At 37.7% G+C, this 24553-nt stretch overlaps 5 protein-coding genes across 9 annotated transcripts; 4 read left to right on the forward strand and 1 right to left on the reverse strand.

Moving 5' to 3' along the window:
- The first annotated feature begins 154 nt into the window (after positions 1-154).
- On the forward strand, positions 155-2994 carry LOC140786574 (26S proteasome non-ATPase regulatory subunit 11 homolog). Of its 2 annotated transcripts, none has more exons than XM_073135091.1 (2): positions 155-342; positions 1387-2994. In XM_073135091.1, the coding sequence occupies exon 2, from the start codon at positions 1396-1398 to the stop codon at positions 2674-2676; it is 1281 nt and encodes a 426-aa protein (XP_072991192.1). In that variant the 5' UTR covers positions 155-342; positions 1387-1395; the 3' UTR covers positions 2677-2994. The 2 variants fall into 2 exon arrangements, with proteins under 2 accessions (XP_072991192.1, XP_072991193.1); XM_073135092.1 differs by having other exon boundaries at positions 265-342; positions 1379-2994.
- Positions 2995-3356: 362 nt separating this feature from the next.
- LOC140787604 (uncharacterized) lies at positions 3357-5260 on the reverse strand. Its single transcript, XM_073136611.1, is given in 6 exon segments — positions 3357-3985; positions 4638-4747; positions 4750-4781; positions 4884-4944; positions 5021-5114; positions 5162-5260. Coding segments are annotated over 6 exon segments (642 nt in total). The 3' UTR covers positions 3357-3739.
- A 204-nt stretch (positions 5261-5464) lies between these two features.
- LOC140786459 (magnesium transporter MRS2-F) lies at positions 5465-10515 on the forward strand. Of its 3 annotated transcripts, none has more exons than XM_073134909.1 (7): positions 5465-5583; positions 5679-6063; positions 6711-6971; positions 7709-7837; positions 8149-8294; positions 9113-9248; positions 9905-10515. In XM_073134909.1, exons 2-7 carry the CDS (start codon positions 5680-5682, stop codon positions 10208-10210), a joined length of 1362 nt encoding a protein of 453 aa, XP_072991010.1. In that variant the 5' UTR covers positions 5465-5583; position 5679; the 3' UTR covers positions 10211-10515. The 3 variants fall into 3 exon arrangements, with proteins under 3 accessions (XP_072991010.1, XP_072991009.1, XP_072991011.1); XM_073134908.1 differs by having other exon boundaries at positions 5481-5583; positions 5675-6063; XM_073134910.1 differs by having other exon boundaries at positions 5543-5583; positions 5657-6063.
- Positions 10516-11338: 823 nt separating this feature from the next.
- On the forward strand, positions 11339-19809 carry LOC140786318 (uncharacterized). Of its 2 annotated transcripts, none has more exons than XM_073134641.1 (11): positions 11339-11591; positions 12360-12619; positions 13906-13942; positions 15157-15293; positions 16069-16135; positions 16508-16607; positions 17335-17498; positions 17583-17629; positions 17751-17795; positions 18903-19425; positions 19536-19809. In XM_073134641.1, the coding sequence occupies exons 1-11, from the start codon at positions 11519-11521 to the stop codon at positions 19550-19552; spliced, it is 1470 nt and encodes a 489-aa protein (XP_072990742.1). In that variant the 5' UTR covers positions 11339-11518; the 3' UTR covers positions 19553-19809. The 2 variants fall into 2 exon arrangements, with proteins under 2 accessions (XP_072990742.1, XP_072990743.1); XM_073134642.1 differs by having other exon boundaries at positions 11375-11591; positions 13909-13942.
- Positions 19810-20268: 459 nt separating this feature from the next.
- LOC140787747 (uncharacterized) lies at positions 20269-23915 on the forward strand. Its single transcript, XM_073136841.1, has 3 exons — positions 20269-22319; positions 22487-22664; positions 23557-23915. The coding sequence occupies exons 1-3, from the start codon at positions 20635-20637 to the stop codon at positions 23605-23607; spliced, it is 1914 nt and encodes a 637-aa protein (XP_072992942.1). The 5' UTR covers positions 20269-20634; the 3' UTR covers positions 23608-23915.
- The last annotated feature ends 638 nt before the right edge of the window (positions 23916-24553 follow it).

A 24553-nucleotide genomic window follows, 5' to 3' on the forward strand; every position in this document is an offset into this window, starting at 1 on the left:
TATTATTATTTGTTTTGATACTATAATTTTTGTTGTGGTTCGATCTATTATTACTTGCTATATATATATTTTAATCGTATGATAAAATTTAATAAAGTAATATGGGATTCGCCTATTTGGATCGGGCTCCTATGTGGGCTAAAAGTTTGCAGGCCGAAATGGATTAGAGTCAGCATATGGGCCGGATCTTTAACCCACCGGGCTCAACTTTTATCCACCCGACCCGCAAATCGATCAATAATAAAGCTCCAAAATGCCACCGCTGTTAGGCTTCCTGCCCAAGAAAAGCTCAAGCTTCGGGTTCGACGATCAAGTTCGAAGCCCTTCTCCACGCTCCAACAAGTGAGAGCTCTCAAAGTATTTTTTTTTTTTGGTTCTTTAAAGTTCTAACACGGAGGGCGGAGTCGCTAATCGTTGCAATTTTCTCTTAATTTTCGGGTTTTTTTTTGTTATTTTTTCTATTGTTAGTTAGATCCATACAAACTTTGAACCATTGCTGTTGTTATGGATGTTGTGGTGATGAAAAGACTGAAAATTTTACTGTTTTAGCTTGAAAAAGCTAGTCTTTACTCTTTAAAGGATGATTAATTCAGGGAAGAGCAAGATAGGAGGGAAATGTGGTGCCCTTTTTCGTTCCTTTGTTTCTTAATTGACACTAAATTAGTTGTGAGTTGAGGAAATGATCTTTAATGGATTTTATTTGGTTCCTTATCTAACTGAAATAGATTCCTGTTATACCTGAAGATACTTCGGCACTTTGGTGATGACTGTTTGATGGTAGTGGCATACTGTAGTTGCAATTTCTCATTATTCTGCAAATATACCTTGGGACATGCGGGAAACTTGACTATATTTCTCATCCTATCAAGAAAGTGCCTGGAAAATTGTTTCATATAATTGAACAAAACTGACCCTTTGTCTTTAGTTGGGTAAGCAGATCAACTAGATTCTGCAGATCAATTACTGTACTTAATATGCTTTTTTCTCTTTACACTTCATGGACATCTAAAAAGTAGCACTTTTTCTTGGTCTTGTAATTAAAGAACTGAGATGGTGAGATAGCAGCCACCATGACGTGCTCCATGTGTTTCTAGAAGGCTACATGAAAAGATATTTCGCTATAAGAACTAAACCATATACAAAAAATTCAGGGGACTGATGAGAGTTCAAGCAAATCATTTTGTTTCTTTGATTCCCTTATGTTTCTCATCTATGACGATCTTTCAAACTTTGACGTATAGCAGATATTATAACTTCCATGAGGACCTCTTATTGTATTAGATTTCCAGATGAGCATTTTTATTGTGTGAATCTTAGAAGCATGATTAGACGAGTTTCTTCTTATACAATTCTTGTTCTCATCTTGTGAAATTGATAGCTTTTTAGGTAGTTCGAATGTCTTCAGCAATGGAACCATCATATCTTCCTGCTACCACTGAGTCGATAGCAGAGGCCTTGGAGGCTAAAGAGTCTTCCGAGTCCATTTCCATCCTCTATCGTGTGCTGGAAAATCCGTCATCCTCCCCAGAAGCCTTAAGAATAAAAGAACAGGCAGTTTCAAATCTAACAGAACTTCTTACCCAAGAAAAAAAAGCTGAGGAGCTGAGAAGCCTTTTGACCCAACTCAGACCCTTTTTCTCTTTAGTACCCAAGGCAAAGACTGCAAAAATTGTGCGTGGGATCATAGATGCAGTTGTCAAGATACCAGGAACCTCTGATCTGCAGATCTCATTGTGCAAAGAGATGGTGGAATGGACCCGTGCTGAGAAGCGTACATTCCTCCGGCAACGAGTTGAAGCTAGGCTTGCAGCTCTCTTGATGGAAAATGAAGAATATCCTGAAGCTCTTGCCCTTCTTTCTGGTCTTATCAAGGAGGTTAGAAGGTTAGACGACAAGTTGCTCTTAGTGGACATCGACCTTTTAGAGAGCAAACTTCACTTTTCTCTGAGAAATCTACCAAAAGCTAAAGCTTCTCTAACTGCAGCACGAACAGCTGCTAATGCCATATATGTTCCACCAGCGCAGCAGGGTACAATAGATTTGCAAAGTGGCATTCTGCATGCAGAAGAGAAGGATTACTCGACTGCTTACAGCTACTTCTATGAAGCATTTGAAGCCTTTAATGCTCTTGAGGATCCCAGGGCTGTCTTTAGCTTGAAGTACATGCTTTTGTGCAAGATAATGGTCAACCAGGCTGATGATGTTGCTGGAATAATCTCTTCAAAGGCTGGTTTGCAGTACGTGGGTCCTGATTTGGATGCCATGAAGGCAGTGGCTGATGCATACTCGAAACGATCTCTGAAATTTTTTGAAACTGCTCTTCGTGATTACAAAGCCCAACTGGAGGAAGATCCAATAGTGCACAGGCACCTTTCCTCTTTATATGACACTCTCTTGGAGCAGAATCTCTGCAGGTTGATCGAGCCTTACTCAAGCGTGCAGATTGCACACATAGCAAAGATGATCGAGTTGCCAATAGATCATGTTGAGAAGAAGCTGTCACAGATGATTCTTGACAAGAAGTTTGCAGGCACTCTGGATCAAGGTGTTGGTTGCCTCATGATATTTGATGATCCCAAGACTGATGCAATCTTTCCTGCGACACTTGAAACAATTGAAAACATTGGTAAGGTTGTGGACAGTCTTTTTGTTAGGTCAGCTAGGATGATGGCTTGAAGGCAGATATGCATCACCTATGCTTAATTTTATCGTTAAGTTTGCAGTACTCAAGGATCATACATAATCCTTGTATGGGATGGACTGCACGGTCCATTTTGAGTTCTACTTCTGTTTGCCCATCCAGCGCAAAATGCTAGTTAGATTCTGTATCATCCTCCTTATATTTTAATGATCTTGGATACTTATCTTCTTTTATTTGTTCACTTATAAACTTGCTTATGTTTGGAAGGTGGCAGTGTGTAATCCTCGTTCTGCCTTCATTTGAGGCTGAGAAGATCTCTGCAAATTAATGCAATCTTTACCGCAGTTCCTCTATTCAGAGATTTATAGGTGTTAATATTTGCCTAAGCACTTCCATTCGAACAAAACCAAGTTGTTAGTCATTAGTACAAATATGATTGTCTTCTCGAGCGTTTGGTTTTCTTTCATTAGCCCTAGTTGATCAATTTTCCCTTTGCAGTGCTGTTGTTGTTTTATGAACCTTGGTGTGGATATTGGATGAAGCATGGCCCTGTCTATTCTGCCTATGAAAGCAATTCAGAACGACCCAAGCTGCAAATGATTTAAGACATAAAAGATCTGCATCCATATCTCTTTGAAGATTAAAGCAATTTAATTTGCAAATATAAGTACTCAGATGCACATGCTCTCATTTATTTTAATTATTCATATAGATATACGTCTCCAAATCTTTGAATATTAATACTTGAAACAAAATTTCAATAAGTACAACATATTATGAACCAAAGTTTGAAATTTTACAATCAGATTACTCCAACAAATAAAAAAAATTACAAAATTCTGCCAAGAGTAGCAAATTATCCTTGATGACTATGTAACACAAGGTGGGAGGAAGAAGTTCAGATGGGCAAGTAATAGGACCTAAATTGAACTGTGAAGAGATGCAGTCTCACAATTAGTGCTGAAGCCAGTTCATGCTGCCAATAAAAATGAGGCTTAAACTTAAAACTGGAGAAAGAAGAGAAACTCCTCTCAGATACCTCATAAGGATGTGAAAGAGAATAATCTGAATAGCAAGTATGGTTTGGTTGCACATCATTCAGTTCCAGTGGCTAAGGAACTCTCCCTCACATACAATCTCACTACCAACATAGGCTTTCCCTTCCATTTTTGCTATTCCGAATCTCTTCTGTAATTTGACCAAAGTCATTCTCATGACTAAGGTATCCCCTGCAATGACAGGTTTTCGGAACCTAACTTTGTCAATCCCTGCAAAAAAGAAATTATCACGGGAACCACCGACTTCCGGTTGCAGCATCACCAGGCCCCCAACCTGAGCCATTGCCTGAATCATTAAAGCCAAAAGATTAATATGAGAGTGAAGTTATTGTTCTGCATGCTCTCCCTGCAAGCTGTAATGTTGTGAATACTATTTAATAATGAAACGAACTCTACCTACTGCAACTGTACTATTCTGTATAAGAACAATATTTTTTTGGGTGCATAAAATGTTTTAATTTACTAAGTACTTGCATATTCTTAGATGTTGAGATGTATGATCTCATCTGGTCAATCTCTTCCTTTCCACGTCCTTGGAATCCTCATCAAATATTTAACTCTTAGGACTCAATCATTTGTCAAGTCAAACAAACTTTGTAACAATGAAAGGTAGATCGATTGTTATACGAAAGCAAGCATAGACTCCACTGCAGAGACAGAACATCCTTTAGAATCATCCAAGGCATAGCAGATTCACAATAATAAAACAACAGAAATCAATAAGTGACACAACAATACAGAACTACAAAGGTGGTAATCCTGCAGGGTATAATACTGAAACATACTTCAAGGAGCATCATATGCAGTACTCTGGTGTGCTCTTATACAATTCTCAATCAACATAATGTCCACAACCATACTTATTTCATAAACAAATGCACTTAGTGAATCTAACAGGTTGAGAAGAAGAAAAATTGTGATATGGCATTAATCCATACCTCAATCATGAGAACACCAGGCATTATCGGCCGCTCTGGGAAGTGCCCAGGGAAGAAATTATCATTAATCGTTACATTCTTTATACCTACAGCTGTAACTCCTGGCTTGACTCGATCACTCTGTCCACCAGAAGAAATGGAAATCTAACAACACAACAAAAACAGTAAATATCTCAACTTTATACCAAAATCCAACAAATAATAAAAGTTAATCATCAAAAAGTACCAAAGAAAAATTTGACTCACCTATGGGGCAGGGTCTCGCGGATGTGGTTGATATCCATAACCGTTGGAAATGGCGGGAACTCTTCGAAACAAACCCAAAGCAATTAATGCAGATAAAATTGAGAGGATAGATGGAAGAATGCAAGAACAATGCTTACTCTTCTCTATTGGAACTTCCGTTTCCACAATCCCTCCGTTGTGCACGCCGCGGCGAGAGATAAGGCTCCTTGGGTTCTTCGGGGAGATGGGAATTTAGGGTTTGAGAGGGGGGACAAGAGAGCCGGTTTTCGAGAAGGAACCATGGCGGGAGGAAAAGATACGAGATCCCCAGAAGAAAGAGGACGATAGGGGAGGGATAGATTGGGGAAGGAAGACGACGAGAAGAGAGATCTCGCCATGGTTGTAGCTTCCATTGGTGGGGGGGAGACAGAGAGTCTCTGTAGTGAGGGGGGCGATGGGAACGAGAAGTTGGGTTGGGTCAGATTGAAAAAGTACACTGGCCCTAGTAATAAACCTATCTTTTAAGGGCTGAAGTGCATTTATACACTGTTAATTTTCTTACGCACTTGTTAATATCTCCATCAATTTCATACATTCTCTGGAAAGACGCGAAAAACGTGTAGACTTAAAATAGTTAAAAAAACTCTTTATTTGAACGATATCCGTCCAACAAATTAAACGGCATTCGATTCGGTCTCTGTCACGCAGACTTCCCACTGAGGTAGGAAAGCTCTCCCGTTCTCTCCTTCGCGCCCTCCCCCCCTGTTGGACAAAAACGCTAACCCTAATCCTAGAATACCTCATTTCCGAAGACAGGATGCGGTCCCCGAAGATGGCGCCGGAGGACGAGCTCCACCACCACCGGACGGCGGTGACCGCTGGGAGGAGGAAGGGCACGGGGAGCCGGGAGTGGCTGGTGGTCTCGGGATCCGGGCGCTCGTATCTCGAAGAGGTGGGGAAGCACTCGATCATGCACCGCACGGGCCTCCCCGCGCGTGATCTGAGGGTTCTCGACCCTCTCCTCTCGTACCCGTCCACGATTCTAGGCAGGGAGCGAGCGATCGTGATCAATCTGGAGCACATCAAGGCCATTGTCACCGCCACCGAGGTGCTTATCCCCAATTCCAGGGATCCAATGGTTGTTCCCTTCGTACAAGATCTCCAATCTCGGGTCTCCGCCTCTTATGGCACCCAACGGCAGGTAGATTTAATGCTCTTTGGTTTCCATTGGTTTTACTTTCATTCTCGATCCGAGAACGTGAATCTTGGGCCGTAACTCGCTGCCTATTTCTAATCTTGACTAGCTTCTATTTATCGTGGGTTGATTTCTTTGTTCAATTGTATGCTTCTGTGTTTCTTGTATCATAATTTTTCGGCTTTTCGTTCAGTGTGAAATATGAAAGTGTAAAATTACGTGTCTTTTGACAACTGGAAATTGATGTTGGACTGCGAATGTAAATCTCGATAAGGATGGCCCTTAATGCCAATAATTTGGCTCAGGTTGCTTAGAAACAATTGACGGCATTGTTCGAAACTTTTTGATACACCTAGGTTAATTTAGTACATGATGGTCCAAATACCATCCAAGCAATCATTTTCAGACAGATTAAGGTGATTAGTGTTGTAAAAATTGGATCCAGTGGTTATCATAGGTTTTCAAAACTGATAGGTTTGTCAGTAATTAATTTTCCATTCCATATTGTAAACACAGTACACACTTCAGTTTATCTGTTGATAAGACAATCAACTTGTATCACACAATATTAGAATTCTACTTTCCATAGTATTTGTCTTTGAACCCTAAAGTTCTGAGAACAGTAGATAATTTAAATGTTTCTTGGTCTAAAGACTGCAGACTCTGACGATATGAATGGGGAAGGTTTATTGAAAGCCACATCATCCTGGCCTTTATCACCTGGTCCAGATGGAGTGCCAATAAATGGGATGGAGGTCCCTAAGCAGGATGATTGCTTGATGAGTGAAATGGCAGAAGGTAACAACACTCCTGCATTGGATATTCACAAAGATGGGAGTGCAAAGGTGTTGCCATTTGAATTCAGGGCACTTGAAGTCTGCCTCGAGTCTGCTTGTAGGTGCCTTGAAGCTGAGGTAGGCATCTCGGCTATAACTTTGGATGGCATTTAGTGTACATGGTTTTAACTAGTTGATGCATGCTATTTTTTTCTTTCTAAATATATTATATTATATGAGTGTTTTTTCTCCATTGTAGTCCTAAAATAAATTCATCCATCAATTAGAAGATGTATCAAACATGCCTATCTTGCCTTGCTTGGAGTGCATGAATTCTGATAATGCAAGATATTTACTGCTGTAGAATGAATTTTATTATGACATATGTATCTCCACCGGTACTATTCTTTGACCTCTATGAAGTTCCTCTTATCATCTTATTTTACATAGCAAGTTACAAATTCTCACAGAAAGTATGAACACAAGGTGCTTTCAATCTGATTAGTAGGCTTACTTTGTTTAATTGCCATGAGTATCATGTGCTAGCACTCATAAAAGCACCTTAAAGTTATCCAAAGTCTATGGATGTTAAACAGACATCATTCTAGCTCCTTTCTCTGGTAGCTTCAAAGAAGTATTAGTTGGATAATGCAGCTTGTATATTATCTGTACATGTTCTACATTTGCTAAGCGGCAACTTTTTGTCAAACAACTTTTCTCATTAGTAATTAAATATGCATATTTTTTTGGTTCTCTAGGTATGTTTCTCTTGCATCATAATTCCACCCTCTTTATCAATATGGTTTGATCTTGAGATGACATATGCAGTTTTTCATTGATTATTTATTTATTCTCTATTAATCACTTTTTACTAGACACTGACTTTGGAGCAAGAGGCTTATCCAGCATTGGATGAGTTGACTTCAAAAATCAGCACACTTAACCTTGAGCGTGTTAGACAAATTAAGAGTCGCTTGGTGGCAATATCAGGACGTGTTCAGAAGGTAAGAACTTAAAGCACACATGTATGAGTGGTTTCAGCATTCATCATTTTGTAGAATCAGTAAAGCAGTTTGTTATTTAATCGATAATATGTATTTGTTTTATTTTTTCCTTTAATTTTTTATGTTGTTTTTCGTCTAATTTAGCCAACTCATTTGCAGGCTGTCTTATTTTACTACCATATTTATTTGTTATGTCCGATTTGTTTAGCTTGTGTTGTTTTCTTATTCCTCTCAGAAAAGAAGCCTAACAGCTTTGTTTCACTGCTGCTAATTGTTAGAATATGACTTTCTGTTTGACCTATTTTTGATAGGTGAGGGATGAGCTTGAACATTTATTGGATGATGACATGGATATGGCTGAGATGTACTTAACTGAGAAGCTTGTTAGTCAAAGATTTGGTGATTCTTCATCGAGGATTGAACTTGATAATGATGCATTTCAATTGGAAGAGGATAGGTAAGCAGCACCTTTTCTTTTTCAGAGAAAAGAGACAGTTGGAAAAGACTGTAACTGCAATTATGTCTACAATTTGTATGATGAGAATGTTATTGATATATCCTTTATGTGGTTATATTCGTATCTCATCTCTTTTGAAGTCTGGTTGAATGTTAAATTTTATGTGGATATCAGAACATCATATATAAACGGGAACAACCCAAGCCTATATATGTCTAGGTGTCATCTTTCTGAAATAGTAGTGAAGAGTAATCTGGAAGGATTTTGTGAAGCAATAACCATAGACTTCATGCATAGGGACAACACTAGTCATCATGGTCAACTTGAACATTGATCTTGCAGAGGAATACTATTTCCTAAAAGATTAGACATCCGCAAACATGAGTGTGTTATCCAATAACAGCTCTGACGATTCCAATGCTTTCAAGTCTGGTAATCTAAGAACCTTATAAGGAAGCTATCATTTTCTGCTAATGTTGTTAGATCTTGTTAAACCATGTATTCTGCTGGAAAGTAAGGAGTTTAGGTGGTGGTAGAAGCTGCATTAAGGAATAAAGAGATATACAATGGCTGAACAGTTTGATTTGCCTTAGCACCAAGCAAATTTGATGTGCTTAGGAACTGTATGCTTCAGTGGTTCCCTGAATCAACAGACTAGTAATATGAAGAGCCAGCTTGCCACGTGTTGCTTCATCTTCCTAATTTTGGTTAGAGATGTTGAACCGGATCAGGTGTTTCTTTTGCATACTTAACTTAGCTGCAGTGCTATATTTTAATATCTTATTAATATTTATGCAATTTTTTTAATTTGTTCTCAGTGAAGAAGATTTTAGAAGTGAGACAGCTAACAGCAATGGAACCTTAACTGGTTTTAAGCCAAACATTGAGGAATTGGAGATGCTCCTAGAAGCTTACTTTGTGCAGATCGATGGCACTCTGAACAAACTATCCCATGTATGTAGCTTTTAACCTGTAAGGATTTAAAGCATCTTAATATCAATCCATTGCCTTGAAAGATATAAATTACTCAGGACTATTTAATTGCAGAATTAGCTAGAATTGCCAGTATCATTTATTAAAAGACTGAATCATAATTCTGCGTCATTTTTATAAAGTCATTCGTGAAGATCCAATGATACCGAGTTTCTTGATAGAATTGAATGTTTATCCACTTTCCTTCTCAAGATAAAGTGCCAACATCTTAGCTATGTGATTCAGCTCATATATCTCAAGTTTGTCTGTATCGTGTCCATAAGTACATGCAGTCACACACACAGATTACTTTTAAACTCCAGTAGAATTCTCCAATCCTTAACATTATTGAACTAATAGTTATTCAAACTTCCTAAAGAAAAAAACTTGTGTAGCTTGTTAAGCAGATAATGCTTCTCAAGTTTGTGTTTGGCATATAATGAGTGAAATTTCTGTCTTGGAGATATCCATCACAATACCGGTTATTCTCCAGTTTCTCATACTATTCAGTTCAATTATATGTCTTTTAAATTGATATAAAGTTACAATTTTATGTCAATATAATACTAATCAATGTCCACTTCTATATCCACCTCTGTACTTCTGTGCCTAATTATCATTTAATCATGTGCCCAAAGTTGAGGGAGTATGTGGACGACACTGAAGATTATATCAACATCATGCTAGATGAGAAGCAAAACCAGCTGCTTCAGATGGGAGTCATGCTCACCACTGCAACCGTGGTAGTTACTGCTGGCGTGGTGGTTGTAGGTGTATTTGGTATGAACATCGGTATCGATCTCTACAACGATCCTACAAATGCCGAGGAACAAAGAGCTTCCAACTTTAGATTTTGGGAAACCACAATTGGCACCATTGCTGGCTGTGTGATTCTCTACATCTTAGCCATTGGCTGGGGGAAGAAAAGTGGATTGCTGCAGTGATGTCGTTTCTTGGTCACTTCGACAGGCGGGACGCTTATCTAAAAGATAGGTAGCATAAAGTTCAATAAACGGGGGCATAGTTTTATTGCCCACACTACTATCCATATAATTGATGGCCTGATTCAATTCTATATTAAAATTGAGCGATTTCATTGTATATCAACCCTGATAAGTTCTTGGTTGTATCAACAACATATGGCTTGTTATATACCGCAAGGAATCTAATAGGATCCCTATTAAGGATCTTGTGGTTTGTGCACGAATTGTAATCTAAGGTTAGAGGTGCTCATTGTTACGTGTGTGTATATATTTGTGTCATTGTGTATATCTGTGTATGTTTGTGTAGATGTTTCTTTGAATGCTTGTTTGAGTGTTCCTGATGCTGCCACAGATCAACTTAGGAGCAAGTAAATATCTCGTTATATGCTTTTTTTTACTGACAAAAGGAAAGCAGATTGACACAGTATCCAGGTAGGAGAATTTCTTCTACCAAATTATCGTTTGCACATCTTCACAGTTATTCAATAAATAAATCAATATATCAATCAATACTTGTTCATAATTAGCTCAACCAGACAAAAGAAAAAACAATTAGCATCCACAAGCAATTAACCTCCACCACCACTAATTATTTTTTTCTTCGTTTTATAGGTATAAATCCTGCTATGCTAGGGTTCCTCCCCTCTCCACCACTTTTTTTCTTCCCTATTCTCTTCTCCTTTTCCTTTATATCGTCCCCCTTTCTTTTCCTTTCTCTTTTTCTTATTCTATGTCAGTCTTTGGCCAACGCCGACACCTTATTGCTTTGATGCTTATTTTTTCTTATTACGCTGATAGTGAAACTATATCAATATATATATATATATATTTTTTTTTTTTCCTTTTCTGTGTATTAAGCTTATAAAACTTGATAAAAATAAATAAAATTGCTAGCCCACCGACCTTTCATTAAAATAATTTAATGAAATTTTTTTTTTCCTTTAACAATCTTGCACGACAAGTGATTCATATACAATCGTGGTGCTGGTCCAGTACAAACTCGACCAAAGCAAAAGGAAAATTTCAAATAACACCCCCAAACTTACTTTTTTTCCCCCTTTTTCTCATAGCTTCTCCAACGTGCGTCGCACGTGCCAAAAGGATTTCATGGGAATACCATTTCCCGGGTACATCGGGTCTCCGTCTGCTCTCCTCCACGGTTTGACCTAAACCCCTCTGTCTCGCTGTCTTATCGAAAGCGTACTAATTTAATCTCTCCCCGCGACTTAGCGAAGCAAGATCAAAGTAGTCGGAGAAGAAGAAGAGGGGATGGGGAATCCGAGGTCGGACTCTCTCTCCTGCCGTCGGATCGTCCTCGCCTTCCTCGATTTCCTTAACTCCGGTTCGTCAACCCTAGCCTTCCATATCCGTAGCATTATAATACAAAGAAACCAAGAAAAGCTCGTAACTTTGATAATTTGCAAGTGCGGTTGTTCGCTTCTCGTGAGTCTTAGTTAGCAATTCATCTTCTTCGTGCTTCCGAATACGATATCGTGATCAATTTGAATATAGATCACATCACATATTTGCTGTACGAAAGAGAGTTTACTCCAAAAATTTGAATACCTTTTGGTGTATAATTTCGATGAAGAATTATTCTTCATCTTATCGGGACAACTTTGGTTTGTTCAGAGTGTTCATTTGTGGAAGTATTTGTTTTTATGAAAATGTGAAAAAGTGGCAATCTGCAATTGTTCAACCAACTTTGTGGCGAGTCCCGATAGTTGGATGGAGAGGCCCATATAGTGAGAATGAAGTGACGGTTGGGTGAAGATTGAAAGAAGTATGATGTTAGGTGGTCATCAGTAATACATGTCTAGTGAAATCTATGTGTGGAAATTTTTAGAGATGATTTTGAGATATGCAGCCTAAAGCAAGGACGACTTAGTTTGGGCAAAAAAAGGAGCCCTCCAGTAGTAGGGTACTGTCATGTCTGAGATATTTAGTCTGTAAGTTACTTTTGAGCATTGTATCAAAATCTGTTATAATTCTAGATTTTTATGCATCAATCAAATTAATCATTGCATTGTAACTTTCTGACAAGTTCAGTACCAGGATAATCTTCTTTTTGTTTTTTGTGTCTAACTGTGAAATGTTTTCTCTAAGGCAGTGGAACTAGCTCCTGGGGTTGATTCTGAAGCTCTTGAGGTTAGCAGAGATTGTTTGGAAGTCGTGTTTATGCCGAACTCATTATCTACGGACAAAGCGATACCGCCTGGTCTGTTATTGGACCTATTCAATTCCTGGGAAGCTGGTGAACAACATAAATTAAGATCAGATCTTGGTGCTGATGCAATTGAGAATAAAGCATCCTGTAGTAACTCAACCTCCCAGAATATTGAAGATTCTAAAATTTTAGGGGCATCAAATGTCTGTTTACTTTCTCTTCTTGAGTATGTTATATCTAATTATCTATTTTTAATCTGTATATGTTATTATTGTTTGTTCTTCTGGTATTCAAGTCAATGCTGTCCCATCTTACGTGCTATTAAAATTATGTGCCCTTTCTTGGTTGTTATCTGGTGAACTGATTCATAGTGTATGACTGCACTCAAGTAATCTAGTAAGTAAGTTTATCTTATAAGAAACAAAAAGGTGCTGAATGCAAGAAATTCCTATAAAAGGATGAATCTATACTATAGAAACATGAGATGTGTAGGTTTATATGTAATATTAAATTAGATAGTACAGAGCCTCTTGTTTTCTCAACTCTCAAGCAGAATCTTGATTGCCAGATCTAGAGAAAGATATTCCATACTCCGAGTCCTGAAATTTGATTATCAAGAAATGCAATTCCCAACCTCCTTTCTCTGCTGTGATTTGTCAATATAACTAACAATTTTTTGTTTCACATCTTCAGCTTTCTGCTCGTTACCACAGAAAGTATGTACCTGTCTCAACGCAAGAATGTTCACTACTGAAGCATGGAACCTTGCTATATCTTAAGTTGTGATTAGTTATATTTTTATGATTTTGACCAATAAGTGAAATGCTGCATTAAGTTATAAAAGAGTAGCAAACCGTGCATAAAATGTTAGAAATGCATCTATGTCCATGGATAGATGGATGGTTGTATGCACATGTATATGTAAGATCGACAAGAAACTAAATGTAGACTTCAAAGTTACACGATGTACCAACTAGCATATTAAGGACAGGTGCATACTGTTTAATGTACGTGTATAACTCTCCAGGCAGTCCGCTTTTGTGCATGGGAAATATTTATCAATTTCTGTACTTTTTTATTTATACCTTTATAATTACCATTCAAGTCAGGTTGTATAGCCCTTAGTTAGACGTAGTAAGGCAGTAACATGTGAATGACATGTCTTTGGTGCAAAATTTTAACTTATTACCTCACATCAAATTGATGTTTCAACACCATTTAGAAGAATTATTATTGCCAGAAAATCATTATTATTGAAGCTTAAAGTACCATATTCAGCTTCCATGATATCTAATGTTTGACCAATATGCATCTGTTTTTCTATCACCGAGCTTTCTGAGCTGAATACTTTATTATACTTTCTCTTACTTAAAGTTCTATATGTTCTCTGTTGCCAGGATTATTTCCAGTTTTGTGTTTATTCTCTTTCTTACATGGAAATTAGTTTTTGAAAGTAAGTTATGGTCTTAAATTTTCTCTCCTTCTTTAGCAGAGTGAAGGTTCAGCTGAAGGTTCTCGTGACTTAGGTATGAATGTAAATTTCCAATGTTGTACCTTCGCTTTGTCTAATTTTTCCACAATACCAAGTATCATAGCCCATATTACACCAAATCTAGAAATTTACCTTAACCAAGAAGGATCCAATTGGCTGAATCCTGCAAACCAATCATAAATATCTTTTCTTATTACTGTTATCATTATTTTCCTAGCATTGCAGATTGACTGTTACTTTTTGAAAGCTCATATATAAGAAGATGACTAGTATAATAAGGGATCCTTGCGAGCTTTCCAAATTAATTATTAATTATTCCAAAATTTGCTTGATATTTTGGTTCTTGCTTTTCCTTTCTTTTTTATTCACCTTCCATTGTTTCATTTTTCTTAGTTAGATAGATGTTGATGAAGAAGGGAACCAGATTCGCTAGTTAGATATAGCACTTGATCTTGTATTGATCAATTTTAATTAAATTGACACACTAATTTTTTTCAATTAAATCTTTAAAGTTCTGACTTATATTAAATTTTATTTCTTCAACCCATTTGATTAGTTGAAAGTTCTTGACATATTCTTGCTCAGGAACATCAAGTGAATTTTGATATATCGATCAACAGACTTGCAGTTTCTCCTCTTCTGATTTTATTTTATTCATTTAACTGCAGACCGATAGAATTGGAGTCCTAAGTGAATCCAATCTTTTCTTAACCCAAGATTCCAAGTCAATTGACTCTTCCTCATCTGGATCCAGGATGTCAATGTCTTGTAAATCTTTGTGTGGTCCTATTAGTTCCTCTTTGATTGCTAGAACAATATAAAACCATAGCTCCTCCAAATATTACCTTTACTTACCATAAAAGAAAAAGGAAACCATCTTATAAGGAAATATAGCTGATGTTTACTGTACTCCATTTATCAAATATTCTGCAATTTAGCTAATTGTGAACTTAAAGGCACTGTTTTTAAGCAGTTACTTAATGTTCACAAATTTTGCTTCCTTGTATCCATTCTTCATTGTTATTTTCTTCTATTTTTTGACATTTACAATGGTAAAGATTGATTTAATCATTAGTACTGACATAATTCTTATTATCTAAACATATAAAGGACATGCCGTTAAGCTTGCACTCTTGCTATACACATTGAATTTCATTTTGGTCAAAGATATATACAACAATGTCTCATTCATGGAATCTGCTTACTCTACAATTCGTTATTAATGTATTTTATCTCATGTCATAAAAGGTGTATCAAGAGATGAACTTTTTGGAAGGTTCTATGCTGCACTTGACAAAATTAATTTCTTTAGAAGTTCTCCTGCTGGAGTTGAAGATCCTGCTCAAATAGCAAAAGCAACACGGCTCTTTGATGAAGCAGTAGCAGTACGACCATTTTCTTTTGTCTTGTCTATCTTTACATGTTGAACATGAATATACATAAACAGGCTGAGTCCTAGATAAATTATATTGACTGGTGGACAATTTTAATAGGTAGTATTCCACTAACATCTGGCCTGGGTTCCTTTTAGTGGACTAGTCATGGAAAACTATTCTGATACTTCTATTCCAAGTTCTTTGTAAGGGTACCTCATTCTAAATATCTATTCAAGCGACAATTGCTTTAGCTATTTTGTTGGCCCTTATATGATAATACTAATTTAAACTGTGCTAGAAAATAGAATGATGGAGTGAGCTATGGCATCTAATGATGCATATTTATATCACTATTTAAGGTTGGAGTCCCTTTTCCAACTGAATCGAATGCAGTAGTTATGTTTTAGCACATGAATTTAATAGTTGAACTGTCAACAGTATTGTCGATACTTTATACAGCTCAAATGCATTTTATGAGAGGGATTCTCCTTTTTGTTCAATCCTTGATGTGGCTCAAGTTGTCATGTGTGGTGCTTTGGAAAATTGGATGGCTGACACTGACACAGCACATCAAATTTAGTAGTCGAATAGAGAAATGGCACAGTTTATTGAGATTTGAAGCCTTATGCTAATCACTTCAAGGATGATATAAATATAGTTTATTTCCCTAGTTATCTTCCATTTGGTATTGGTTGTAGTGTACATTTGATCTTTTGACAGCTTACTTCTGATAACGTTGTCTTTTGTATGCCTATTAATTGCACTGGTCTTTTTTCATTGTTAGGAAATGGAGAACAATCAAGGGGAAATGATGAACTTGTCCAACCTTGGTGAGGTCTTAAAGTCAAAAGGTACTGCTGCTGTTAATTTCTTTTGAAGGAGACTTCTCTATTTGTCTGTCCAAATTTTCTTTTGTTTTTATTTGCAACAAACCGAACACTTTGTTGCATTGATTGCTTCATCTTTCTCCTTATTATGTATCCAAAAATGATTCACTTCTTCCATTATTTGTTTGTTTTGATAAATCTGATGTTAAATTTCTAGCTGCACCCTCTCCATATTAAGTTTAGTCATCAGATTCCAATATATCTTTCCAGAGTTGTTAATGTTGTTGTTATTGCAGTAGATTGGATGATCAAGACTGCATACATCGTTAAGTTTTTAGTTGAATTTATTTATGTGTCCAACTGTGCGGAGTACCATTAACATACTACAGTTATCAGGTAATCAATTTATGCGGTTAAAGCAATACCATGAAGCTATTGAACTGTATACCTATGCCATAGCACTCTGTGGGAAGAACGCTGTTTACTACTGTAACAGGTATGGACTGGAAAATAAAGACCATATTATTATGTTCAATACTAATAAAGCATTTTCGTGGATACCAGCTGCCTACCATTATAATGTCTTCCACTAGATGGGAGTTTTCCAAAGAGGATGCCCATACTATTCTCTTTGCTGAGGAGATGTATATAGAGAATTCATGCTTGTGACACATTCTAATAGTTAAGAGTGGCTTGGTGCAATTTCCAAAATTTAGAGTGCACACTGCACAATATACAGCTTGAAAGGGATCGTTTTTGTTCTTTTCTAGCTTTCTTTGTCTAAAGTGTTTGTGTTCTTTTTATATTATTTATCAAGTTCTGCTGGAGTTGTATATCCAAATTGACAGAACTTTTTGTGCTTCTCTTTGATCTTGTATTTTGCATGTACTAGATTGCACCTCTTTTGGTGCATTTCAATGATCTTGATTGTTTATCAGAAAAAATGATCGAACTAAAAGATGTCACTTTGAGAGCTACATTTCTTAGTGAAATTGATATGCGCTAAATTTTTTTTATCTCTTCAGAAAAACTATGATGAAAATTTAGCCTTGTTTGTTTATTATCAGTTTTGTAGGATCTCCTCTTTGACGGCATCGACTTTTTTAATTTTTTGTTAAATTTATTTGCTGCATGTATTGGAATGAATGTTTATATGTGAAAAGTAATTTTAATCATAGTTATCTTGTGGTAAGCTGACTGCGAATGTAATCTGCTACTTTTAGGGCTGCTGCTTACACCCACATTCATAGACATAGTGATGCAATTGAGGACTGCTTAAAGTCCATCGAAATTGATCCCAGTTACAGCAAAGCATATAGCCGCCTTGGATCAGCTTATTTTGCTCAAGGGAATTACCACGATGCTTTATATAAGGGCTACCTAAAAGGTTATACTGAAATGATGCCTTACTGATTTTTGCAAAGTTGAACTAGAACATCTAGATTTTTGACCCTACATTCTACATTTGCAGCATCTCAGCTGGATCCTAGTAATAGAACAATTCAAGAGAACATTGAGGTACTCACTCACACACACACACACACACACACACACACACACACACACACACACATATATATATCCTTTTGAGTGCAGTTTCCTGTTTGTTCATAAAATCTTAATATATATGAAATCTTAGGTTACTAAGATGAAACTGCTGGAACGAGTACGAGCAGAGGAGCAGGTACTCTCGGCTTACAATGTGATAAGAAATTATTTATAGATGCATATTATTGTGATTTGACATGTTATCTCTTTATTCTATATGGACGTTGTTATCAAATTGAAAGACTTTTCGATTGCCATTATGTAATATAGCTGTTTCATGCACTGTAGTTTTGGAATTCTTACATATTTGACAATACTTTCATGGGGTTTACTGAGATATGTGATTTTGTTTTCACTTCATATGCTTAAAACTTTCATTGTCATTGTTCTTTAATTGTAGAAGAGTGCAATCAAGTCCAAATATACTTGTAGCATTTCTTGTGAGCAGCAAATAGCCTGCCTAGGTAAAAATTTGCTTTGACTGAAATTCTGAAGCACAATTTATTTAAATACAGATTGGCATAGCTTGTACTAATCTCGCTACCTGACTGTTTCATTACAATGTAAATTAAATGACTAGTTCAATTTAGATTGGCTTGTTATGTTCTAATTGCCAATCATATTTTCCATTTTTATGGTTCTAGTTGGTTAGAGGGTGTCATTTAGTTTGCCTGTAAGGTTTGCCTGCATACAAGAGGTCATGGTCCATGACTTAAAAACAACCTCCTCAGAAATGAGGGTAGATATGTACATCTCCCCTCCTCAGTTCCGATGTAGGGTAGAAATGAGGCTGATATGCCTTTATTTTATGATTGTAGTTGGTTGGATACTTGGATCTATTTTCCTTTAGAAACAGATTAAATTTCCCATCTTCTCTTGAGCTCCCACCAATTTTACTGAAGTCTGGCTCCAAGTATGGCTCCAAGTTGCCATGGGCTTAGATTGTGCATGTCCAATAAAGCTGCCAGCTGCAGACCTTGATACTGAGGTTATTAGTAGTGAATAATTCGTATTTCAAGTGAGTGATGTATATTATATCTGACAAAGGGATAAGGTAAATTCTGCTAACTCACTTAGTTGCTTGTCATAAGTCCTTTTAAGCATCAAACTTCTAGACCATTTGGGGTTAACGCTAAGTCTATATCCTTTCAAAAATTTTATATGTGAAAAGCATCACATTTTGCACACCTTTAAGTTTTCTATTAGCTATCTAAGTTGTTTATTGTTTCTTGCTGCTTTCTAGAACACACAGTCACATAATGCCCAAGAATCTAGACAAACAGCAGGATCAACAGATAGCGGTGCTCCCTTTACATCCTTCCCTGTTTCCAATATCATCAGGGGCGTAGCTTCAAGCCTTGGTCAAGAATCAGCTTCACAATCTTCAGGGCCACCAAACAGCAGTGCATCCTTCACTTCCTTCCCCATGAATGCTTCCATTCCTATAAATCTGTCAAATATTTTCGGCAGCATGACCTCAAACCATGGCCAAGAGTCTACACAGTCTGCAAGTTCAACCACTAATGCTCCCGTTCCTCCGCTGTTTGCTGACATCTTCAGAAACATGGCCTTGTCTACCGGAACACAGCAGGCACATGAGAGGTCATCTACTGGAAATGGAAGGGAATCCGGTGAACCTGATCCACAAGCAGATGCAAATATCCATTTGAACTTTGGAGAAGCACAGGGGCAAGTCTCAGAAGTACTGAGGTCTGTAATGCAGATGTTCTCATCACAGACGGAAGGACAAGAAGGCGTGCCTCGAGGTCCATAATTTCCTGGATAATTTAGCCGCAAAATTCACTTTGCATTGTTAGCTAGAGAGATTCTTTCATGCTCATTCTATTCCATATAACCTCCTGGAAATATCCTGCAGGATCAGATCACACATGAGAAGCTAAACTCGAAAGAGCTCGCCTTCCCAGATAGTTACGAATCAATGGCTGGATGGATTGAAGTTGCTCAAGGGTGGTTCTATGCTTTGCCCCCATGTTCTTATTTATCCTTCTGTAGGTGTGATGCGTGCGTAGATGGCAATTCTCTTTGATAAATGCTTGCAGTTTTGGACTGTCAAAACTGCAGCCGATGTAACAAAATCTGAATAATGTTTCAAAGAGAGTAGACACATGTGGAATAAATACTCTTCTATATATAGAGGCAAGCCATGCGAAATGGGTGAGATAAAAGAGAAGCAAAGGGAATATGGTCAAACTATCTTCATTTTTGTTTCTATGAAATTAATTTGTTTTCGTTAAACTAACCGCATTAACTTACGGTAGGTTGACTTTATAGAGAGTGCAGAAATTTACTACATCCGAGGGCGCAGGCAATCCTCTGACATATAAGCGCGCCATTCTTCTTGCCTGTTCCGACGCCACGTGGCATCCGTTTGCTGTTATTACCGAGATTCCTTTCGTATGAGCCACTGCATTAATTTATGTTTACGCGTAAATCCCCTATCTACCCCACATCTCTTTGATCGAGTTTGTTTGGTAGAGATGAACGGTAGATACTTATTCGAGCATAATAAAAGGAATTTATATATATATTTTTTAGCACCCAACTTTTCTTCAAAAAACCAAATGGTACTCACACTTCTTCTTATTCCACTAACAATAGAAAGCTCAAATCCCCTCACTTGGAGGACGTGAATCCCCTCTTCGAAGTTGAAGCCCTAGAATTTCTCGGTCGAAATCGAACTCCTCGTGTCCAGGAGAACGCCCAATGCTTGATTAGAATGCGCCATTTCGTTTCGATCCTTCTCCGTACTCTTTTTGGTGGAGAAATGGGCTAGCCTCTTGATCTCAGGGGGGGAAAAAAATAGATGTGGATGAATCCAGTGAAATGGTTGATGGGTTCTGTTCGTTGGTTGAATCGGTGAAAGGACCATCTTGAGAATTTCTCTTTTCGGAAATTTTAGGGTTCTTGTTTGTTTAATCGGCTGAAATATTGGAGAATTGAGAGCAGAGAGAGGAATGCGAGCTGGGAATCGAAGCCCGAAGAAGTCCGGCTTCTCATACCGGCGGCGATCGCCGCGTAGCCCTGCGAGTCGCCATAAGAATCACAATCCCAGTTCCCATTTCCGGAACAGTGGACGGTGCCGATTCGATCAATGCTGCTTCAAGAAGTATGGTTCTGAGGAAAGTAATCAGAAAGCTGGCATCTTGCTGGAAGCTGGGCGGCTCGCGGCGGAGTACTTGGTTTCAAAGGGATTTCTCTCTGCTAGCTTGCTCCCAGTAAAGTTGGACAGCGATAGAAATGAGGAAGTTAAAGAGAAGGATGGAGTGCATTCAACTCACGGCGACCAGATCAACAATGCCCGTCGTGAGGTGGGATTTCGGAGGAGGAGATATAATGTTGGCATAAATGTTGGTGATGAAAAGGGTGTGAGGAGGAATTGGAGGAGCAGAAGTAGAGAGTGTCTTCCTGGTTTGGATTGGAACAGAGAGAAGGAAAGGAAGAGGAGAAGGTCGAGAGATGAAAGATATTCTGTCGAAAGAGACAATAATAGGTTTAGGCACAATAAGTTTGATGAATATGGAAGCAGAGCACGGAGAGCTCCTGATGAATTGCGGCATTCAAGGAGTGAAGTTACTCACGAATCAGAGTCAGAAGAGGAGAATTGCAGATCTTGCGATAGCACTAGATGGAAGAGGAGCTATTTTAGCATTAGGGGAGATTCTAGTCACAGGTTACGGGATTCAGAAGGAAGATATAAGAGAGATGATCAACAAGAAAGTGTGTCCGGTGAAAACATGTTAAAACGAGAAAGAGCATCTGACATTGACCTGGTGAAATTAATCAGTCGTGTAAAAGTGCCCAAGAAGCGTCGATCGTCGTTTGCACAAAGAAGCTCTGAAGTCCACCAAAGTGCTGTTAATGATGCTGAAAGGACATTGCCAGATGATCCTGAAGAAGTTTCCGAGGTAGTCATAAATGAAGATGCAACTGGGGTCGCCTTGATTGATAGGAATATGTATCAAAGTGATATTTCAAGATGTGAAGCATCTAATGTCAGCATTGTTCAGTCTGTGCAGCCTGTTGAGGATTCTGCAGATCCGAACTGCAAGTTAAGTGGGAACCTGCAGGGCATTGGGATTTATGGGCCAACAATTGATGTGCAGGAGGGTGCTTGTCCTATGGAAATTGTTACAAAAAGCAATAACACTATCAGACCAAATGACTTTCTTACACCCAAGGTGTCCCAGGAGAATGACTACCCTCAGTTTGATACCCTGTGGGAAAGCCAGTCTTGGCTACATTTGAATAAATTCTCAGGGGATGAGGAAGCAATTGAGACAACAGACCCAAATAATTCAGGGGACTCTCTGTTTCCAATTGTTGGGACTGAATCTCCTATCGATATCAAAGAAGAGAAGCAGCATCCAGCCATTTCATTCAGATTGTTTGACCTTAACCTTATGGAAACTCCTGAAATGACTGAGATTCCTGATGCTTCTGTTACAGATCAGGTTTATTCTTCTACGCTTTCCTTGGATTCTGAGAAGGAATTACTAGCGAATTTGGCTATTTTAACTCCTCAGGATGCCAATCGAAGTACTGTTGAGCATCAAGAATCAGGCAGTGAGCAAATGATTTCAATGATTAGTATGGGAGATGATTTGGGAGAAGCCAATATATGTAATATTTTAGACCTTAAGTAAGTTTCTCTATGTTGGAAATCACTGGTGTTTTTCTCTATTTTTCATAGTTAATTGTCAAATTGTAAGTAAATGTTGGTGTCAACTTTGTCTTGTTAACTAACTAGTCCCGTATCTTGTCTTTCATAGTTCTACAATTTCTTACACTAAACATTTCATTCCACAGAAGTGAGGCGATATGCTCTGGCCTGGATAATATTTCAGGGCCAACTGAGCATTCAGGCATTCGAGATAATTTCTCCCTTAAACTGTCTGATTTTCTTCCAGTTGATTTCTCAGCTTATCAACCAGTTAAAGCAAATCTTGACAACCTGAAGACAGGAGCAAATCTTGTTAATGCACAGGTATAATCACTGTTCATTTGTCAGGCCTTTATTGTTATCTTCTTTACGAATAATTTATCTGTGAACAAGTGATTTGACAGTTAAAGCTACCATTCCTGTCACTAAGGATATATTTGTTAGAACTTCTAACAAGTGGCCTTTGCAAATTATCCTAGCTGTAGTTGGTATAGATAATTGTGTTTATTTCCCAATGTTCAATTTGCCAGTTATTTGATTGATAATGCAATATATTACCATTCAAGATGACAGGGAATCATTTATAATGGGGGTCTGATTGTTGACACTTGACACTGAAACAAGAATTTGTCGACATCTAATTCATCTCTTTATATAGGGAAGTCATGGTGATGATGATTTGATATATTTTGCACTAAAAGATGTTCCACCAGCTCTGCTCAATTTAACCTGGGTCTTTTTAGGGTTTTAGAGGTGTTAGGATCTTTAGATACTTGGACACACAACACTTTCTCATACTTGCATCAGTAGAAGGGTCAGACACTTGGAATTTCTTTTTGGAGCACAAGGCACATAACAGTTGTAGAAAGTTATGGACAATTTAACGTGTGTGTATCTGTATATATATATAATATGAATATGCCATTTCCTCATGCCTAGATTAGCAGATCTTGGGGTATTGGAAAATTCTGCACTCCACTTATTAGCTTGTGCTATCATATATATTATATGCTTATCTTCCCCCATTGATTAAGATCTTCAATTGAATAAACTTATGCTATTGAATGTTAATGGTTAATCATTTGTTTCAATTGTCGTTTCTCTTGACTTTCATCCCAAAGTTTGATAGCGAGAAGTATATTTTCGTTGTCAAGTTGTAGCCCTTATTTCTTCAGCATTTAATATCCATTTTGAGATGCATTTTATGTGTTTTCAGGTGTTATCGGCATCTGGGATCAACCATGGCAAGAGCATGGAGAACTTCTGAGACTCTGACCTATTGTATTCTACCTCTTGGATCAAGATGTACAGAATCAGTAAATTCTAGCTACCAGAGTTTTTTAGTGTTAGTCACTGACGTCTAGTCTCAACACTACTACCTCTGAGTTTTTAGAAGCTATACTCGTTCTACTCCAGTTGTCCAAGTTTTCCTCCTTTTCAGATGTTAATATGCTTTCTAACCTGTTTCTTCGACTTGAGAAATGAATCTCTCAAGTAGGTTATTGTTTGGGATGTTATCCATGTCATTCACATGGACGTATTGTTTAATGAATTGTTCTTCCACTGTTCTGTGAATATGCTCTTCAACTCCTATGTCGTCCTTGTTTGTGAAAGCTCATGAAATTACTATGCTTCATACAATCAATCCATCAATTGCTATTTCCATTGAATGGTGGATTCTGATCATCATTTCCCTCTGTTCATATCAAGGGCTCCCAAATGGGAGTAATCTTTTTCTCTGGAAAATGTTTTGCGAATAGCAAAACTAATCATTTAATTGTTTTACTTTCTACTCTCCAATGAGGCAAAAGCTAGATACTTCATAGTAATTAGCTTCTTTCCTTGATTGCAGTAGAACAACTGGAACAACATCACATGAACCCATGTCCACCCTTTTGCTATGGCCATTGCCGATGTGAAGCTCTCTTACTTTGGAATTGGAGGTGGCCTCCACAAACCATGTGATGTGCTCATTGATCTCCAATTCCATTCCCTTTTTGCCCATCCTTTGCATCACCACCTACTACTCCCTTTTCCCCATCCTTTGAAGCAATGGTGCTACTCTTTGGTACAACTTTTTTGTTGGGATAACTTTGGAGACCAGAGAAAGTGCAATAACTCCCATTCAAGCTGCCTAAAAAAAATTAGTTTGTTGCCTAACAAATCGAAGTTGATGGATCATGGCATGTGAGATGAACTCAAATTCGTACAAA

This window comes from Typha latifolia, chromosome 4 (assembly GCF_019914945.1).
Source record: "Typha latifolia isolate L0001 chromosome 4, TyphaL0001v2, whole genome shotgun sequence".
Taxonomy (NCBI): Eukaryota; Viridiplantae; Streptophyta; class Magnoliopsida; order Poales; family Typhaceae; genus Typha; species Typha latifolia.

What these genes read in the sequence shown, in the direction of transcription:
- LOC140786574 (XM_073135091.1), top strand. Translation starts at nt 1,396, where the DNA reads ATGTCTTCAGCAATGGAACCATCATATCTTCCTGCTACCACTGAGTCG.
- LOC140786459 (XM_073134909.1), top strand. Translation starts at nt 5,680, where the DNA reads ATGCGGTCCCCGAAGATGGCGCCGGAGGACGAGCTCCACCACCACCGG. An exon ending in CTTATGGCACCCAACGGCAG is followed by an intron (nt 6,064 to 6,710) that starts GTAGATTTAATG and finishes CTTGGTCTAAAG; the next exon opens with ACTGCAGACTCTGACGATAT. An exon ending in TTTCAATTGGAAGAGGATAG is followed by an intron (nt 8,295 to 9,112) that starts GTAAGCAGCACC and finishes ATTTGTTCTCAG; the next exon opens with TGAAGAAGATTTTAGAAGTG.
- LOC140786318 (XM_073134641.1), top strand. Translation starts at nt 11,519, where the DNA reads ATGGGGAATCCGAGGTCGGACTCTCTCTCCTGCCGTCGGATCGTCCTC. An exon ending in TGAAGGTTCTCGTGACTTAG is followed by an intron (nt 13,943 to 15,156) that starts GTATGAATGTAA and finishes ATGTCATAAAAG; the next exon opens with GTGTATCAAGAGATGAACTT. An exon ending in GCTGTTTACTACTGTAACAG is followed by an intron (nt 16,608 to 17,334) that starts GTATGGACTGGA and finishes TGCTACTTTTAG; the next exon opens with GGCTGCTGCTTACACCCACA.
- LOC140787747 (XM_073136841.1), top strand. Translation starts at nt 20,635, where the DNA reads ATGCGAGCTGGGAATCGAAGCCCGAAGAAGTCCGGCTTCTCATACCGG. An exon ending in TGTAATATTTTAGACCTTAA is followed by an intron (nt 22,320 to 22,486) that starts GTAAGTTTCTCT and finishes TTCATTCCACAG; the next exon opens with AAGTGAGGCGATATGCTCTG. An exon ending in CAAATCTTGTTAATGCACAG is followed by an intron (nt 22,665 to 23,556) that starts GTATAATCACTG and finishes ATGTGTTTTCAG; the next exon opens with GTGTTATCGGCATCTGGGAT.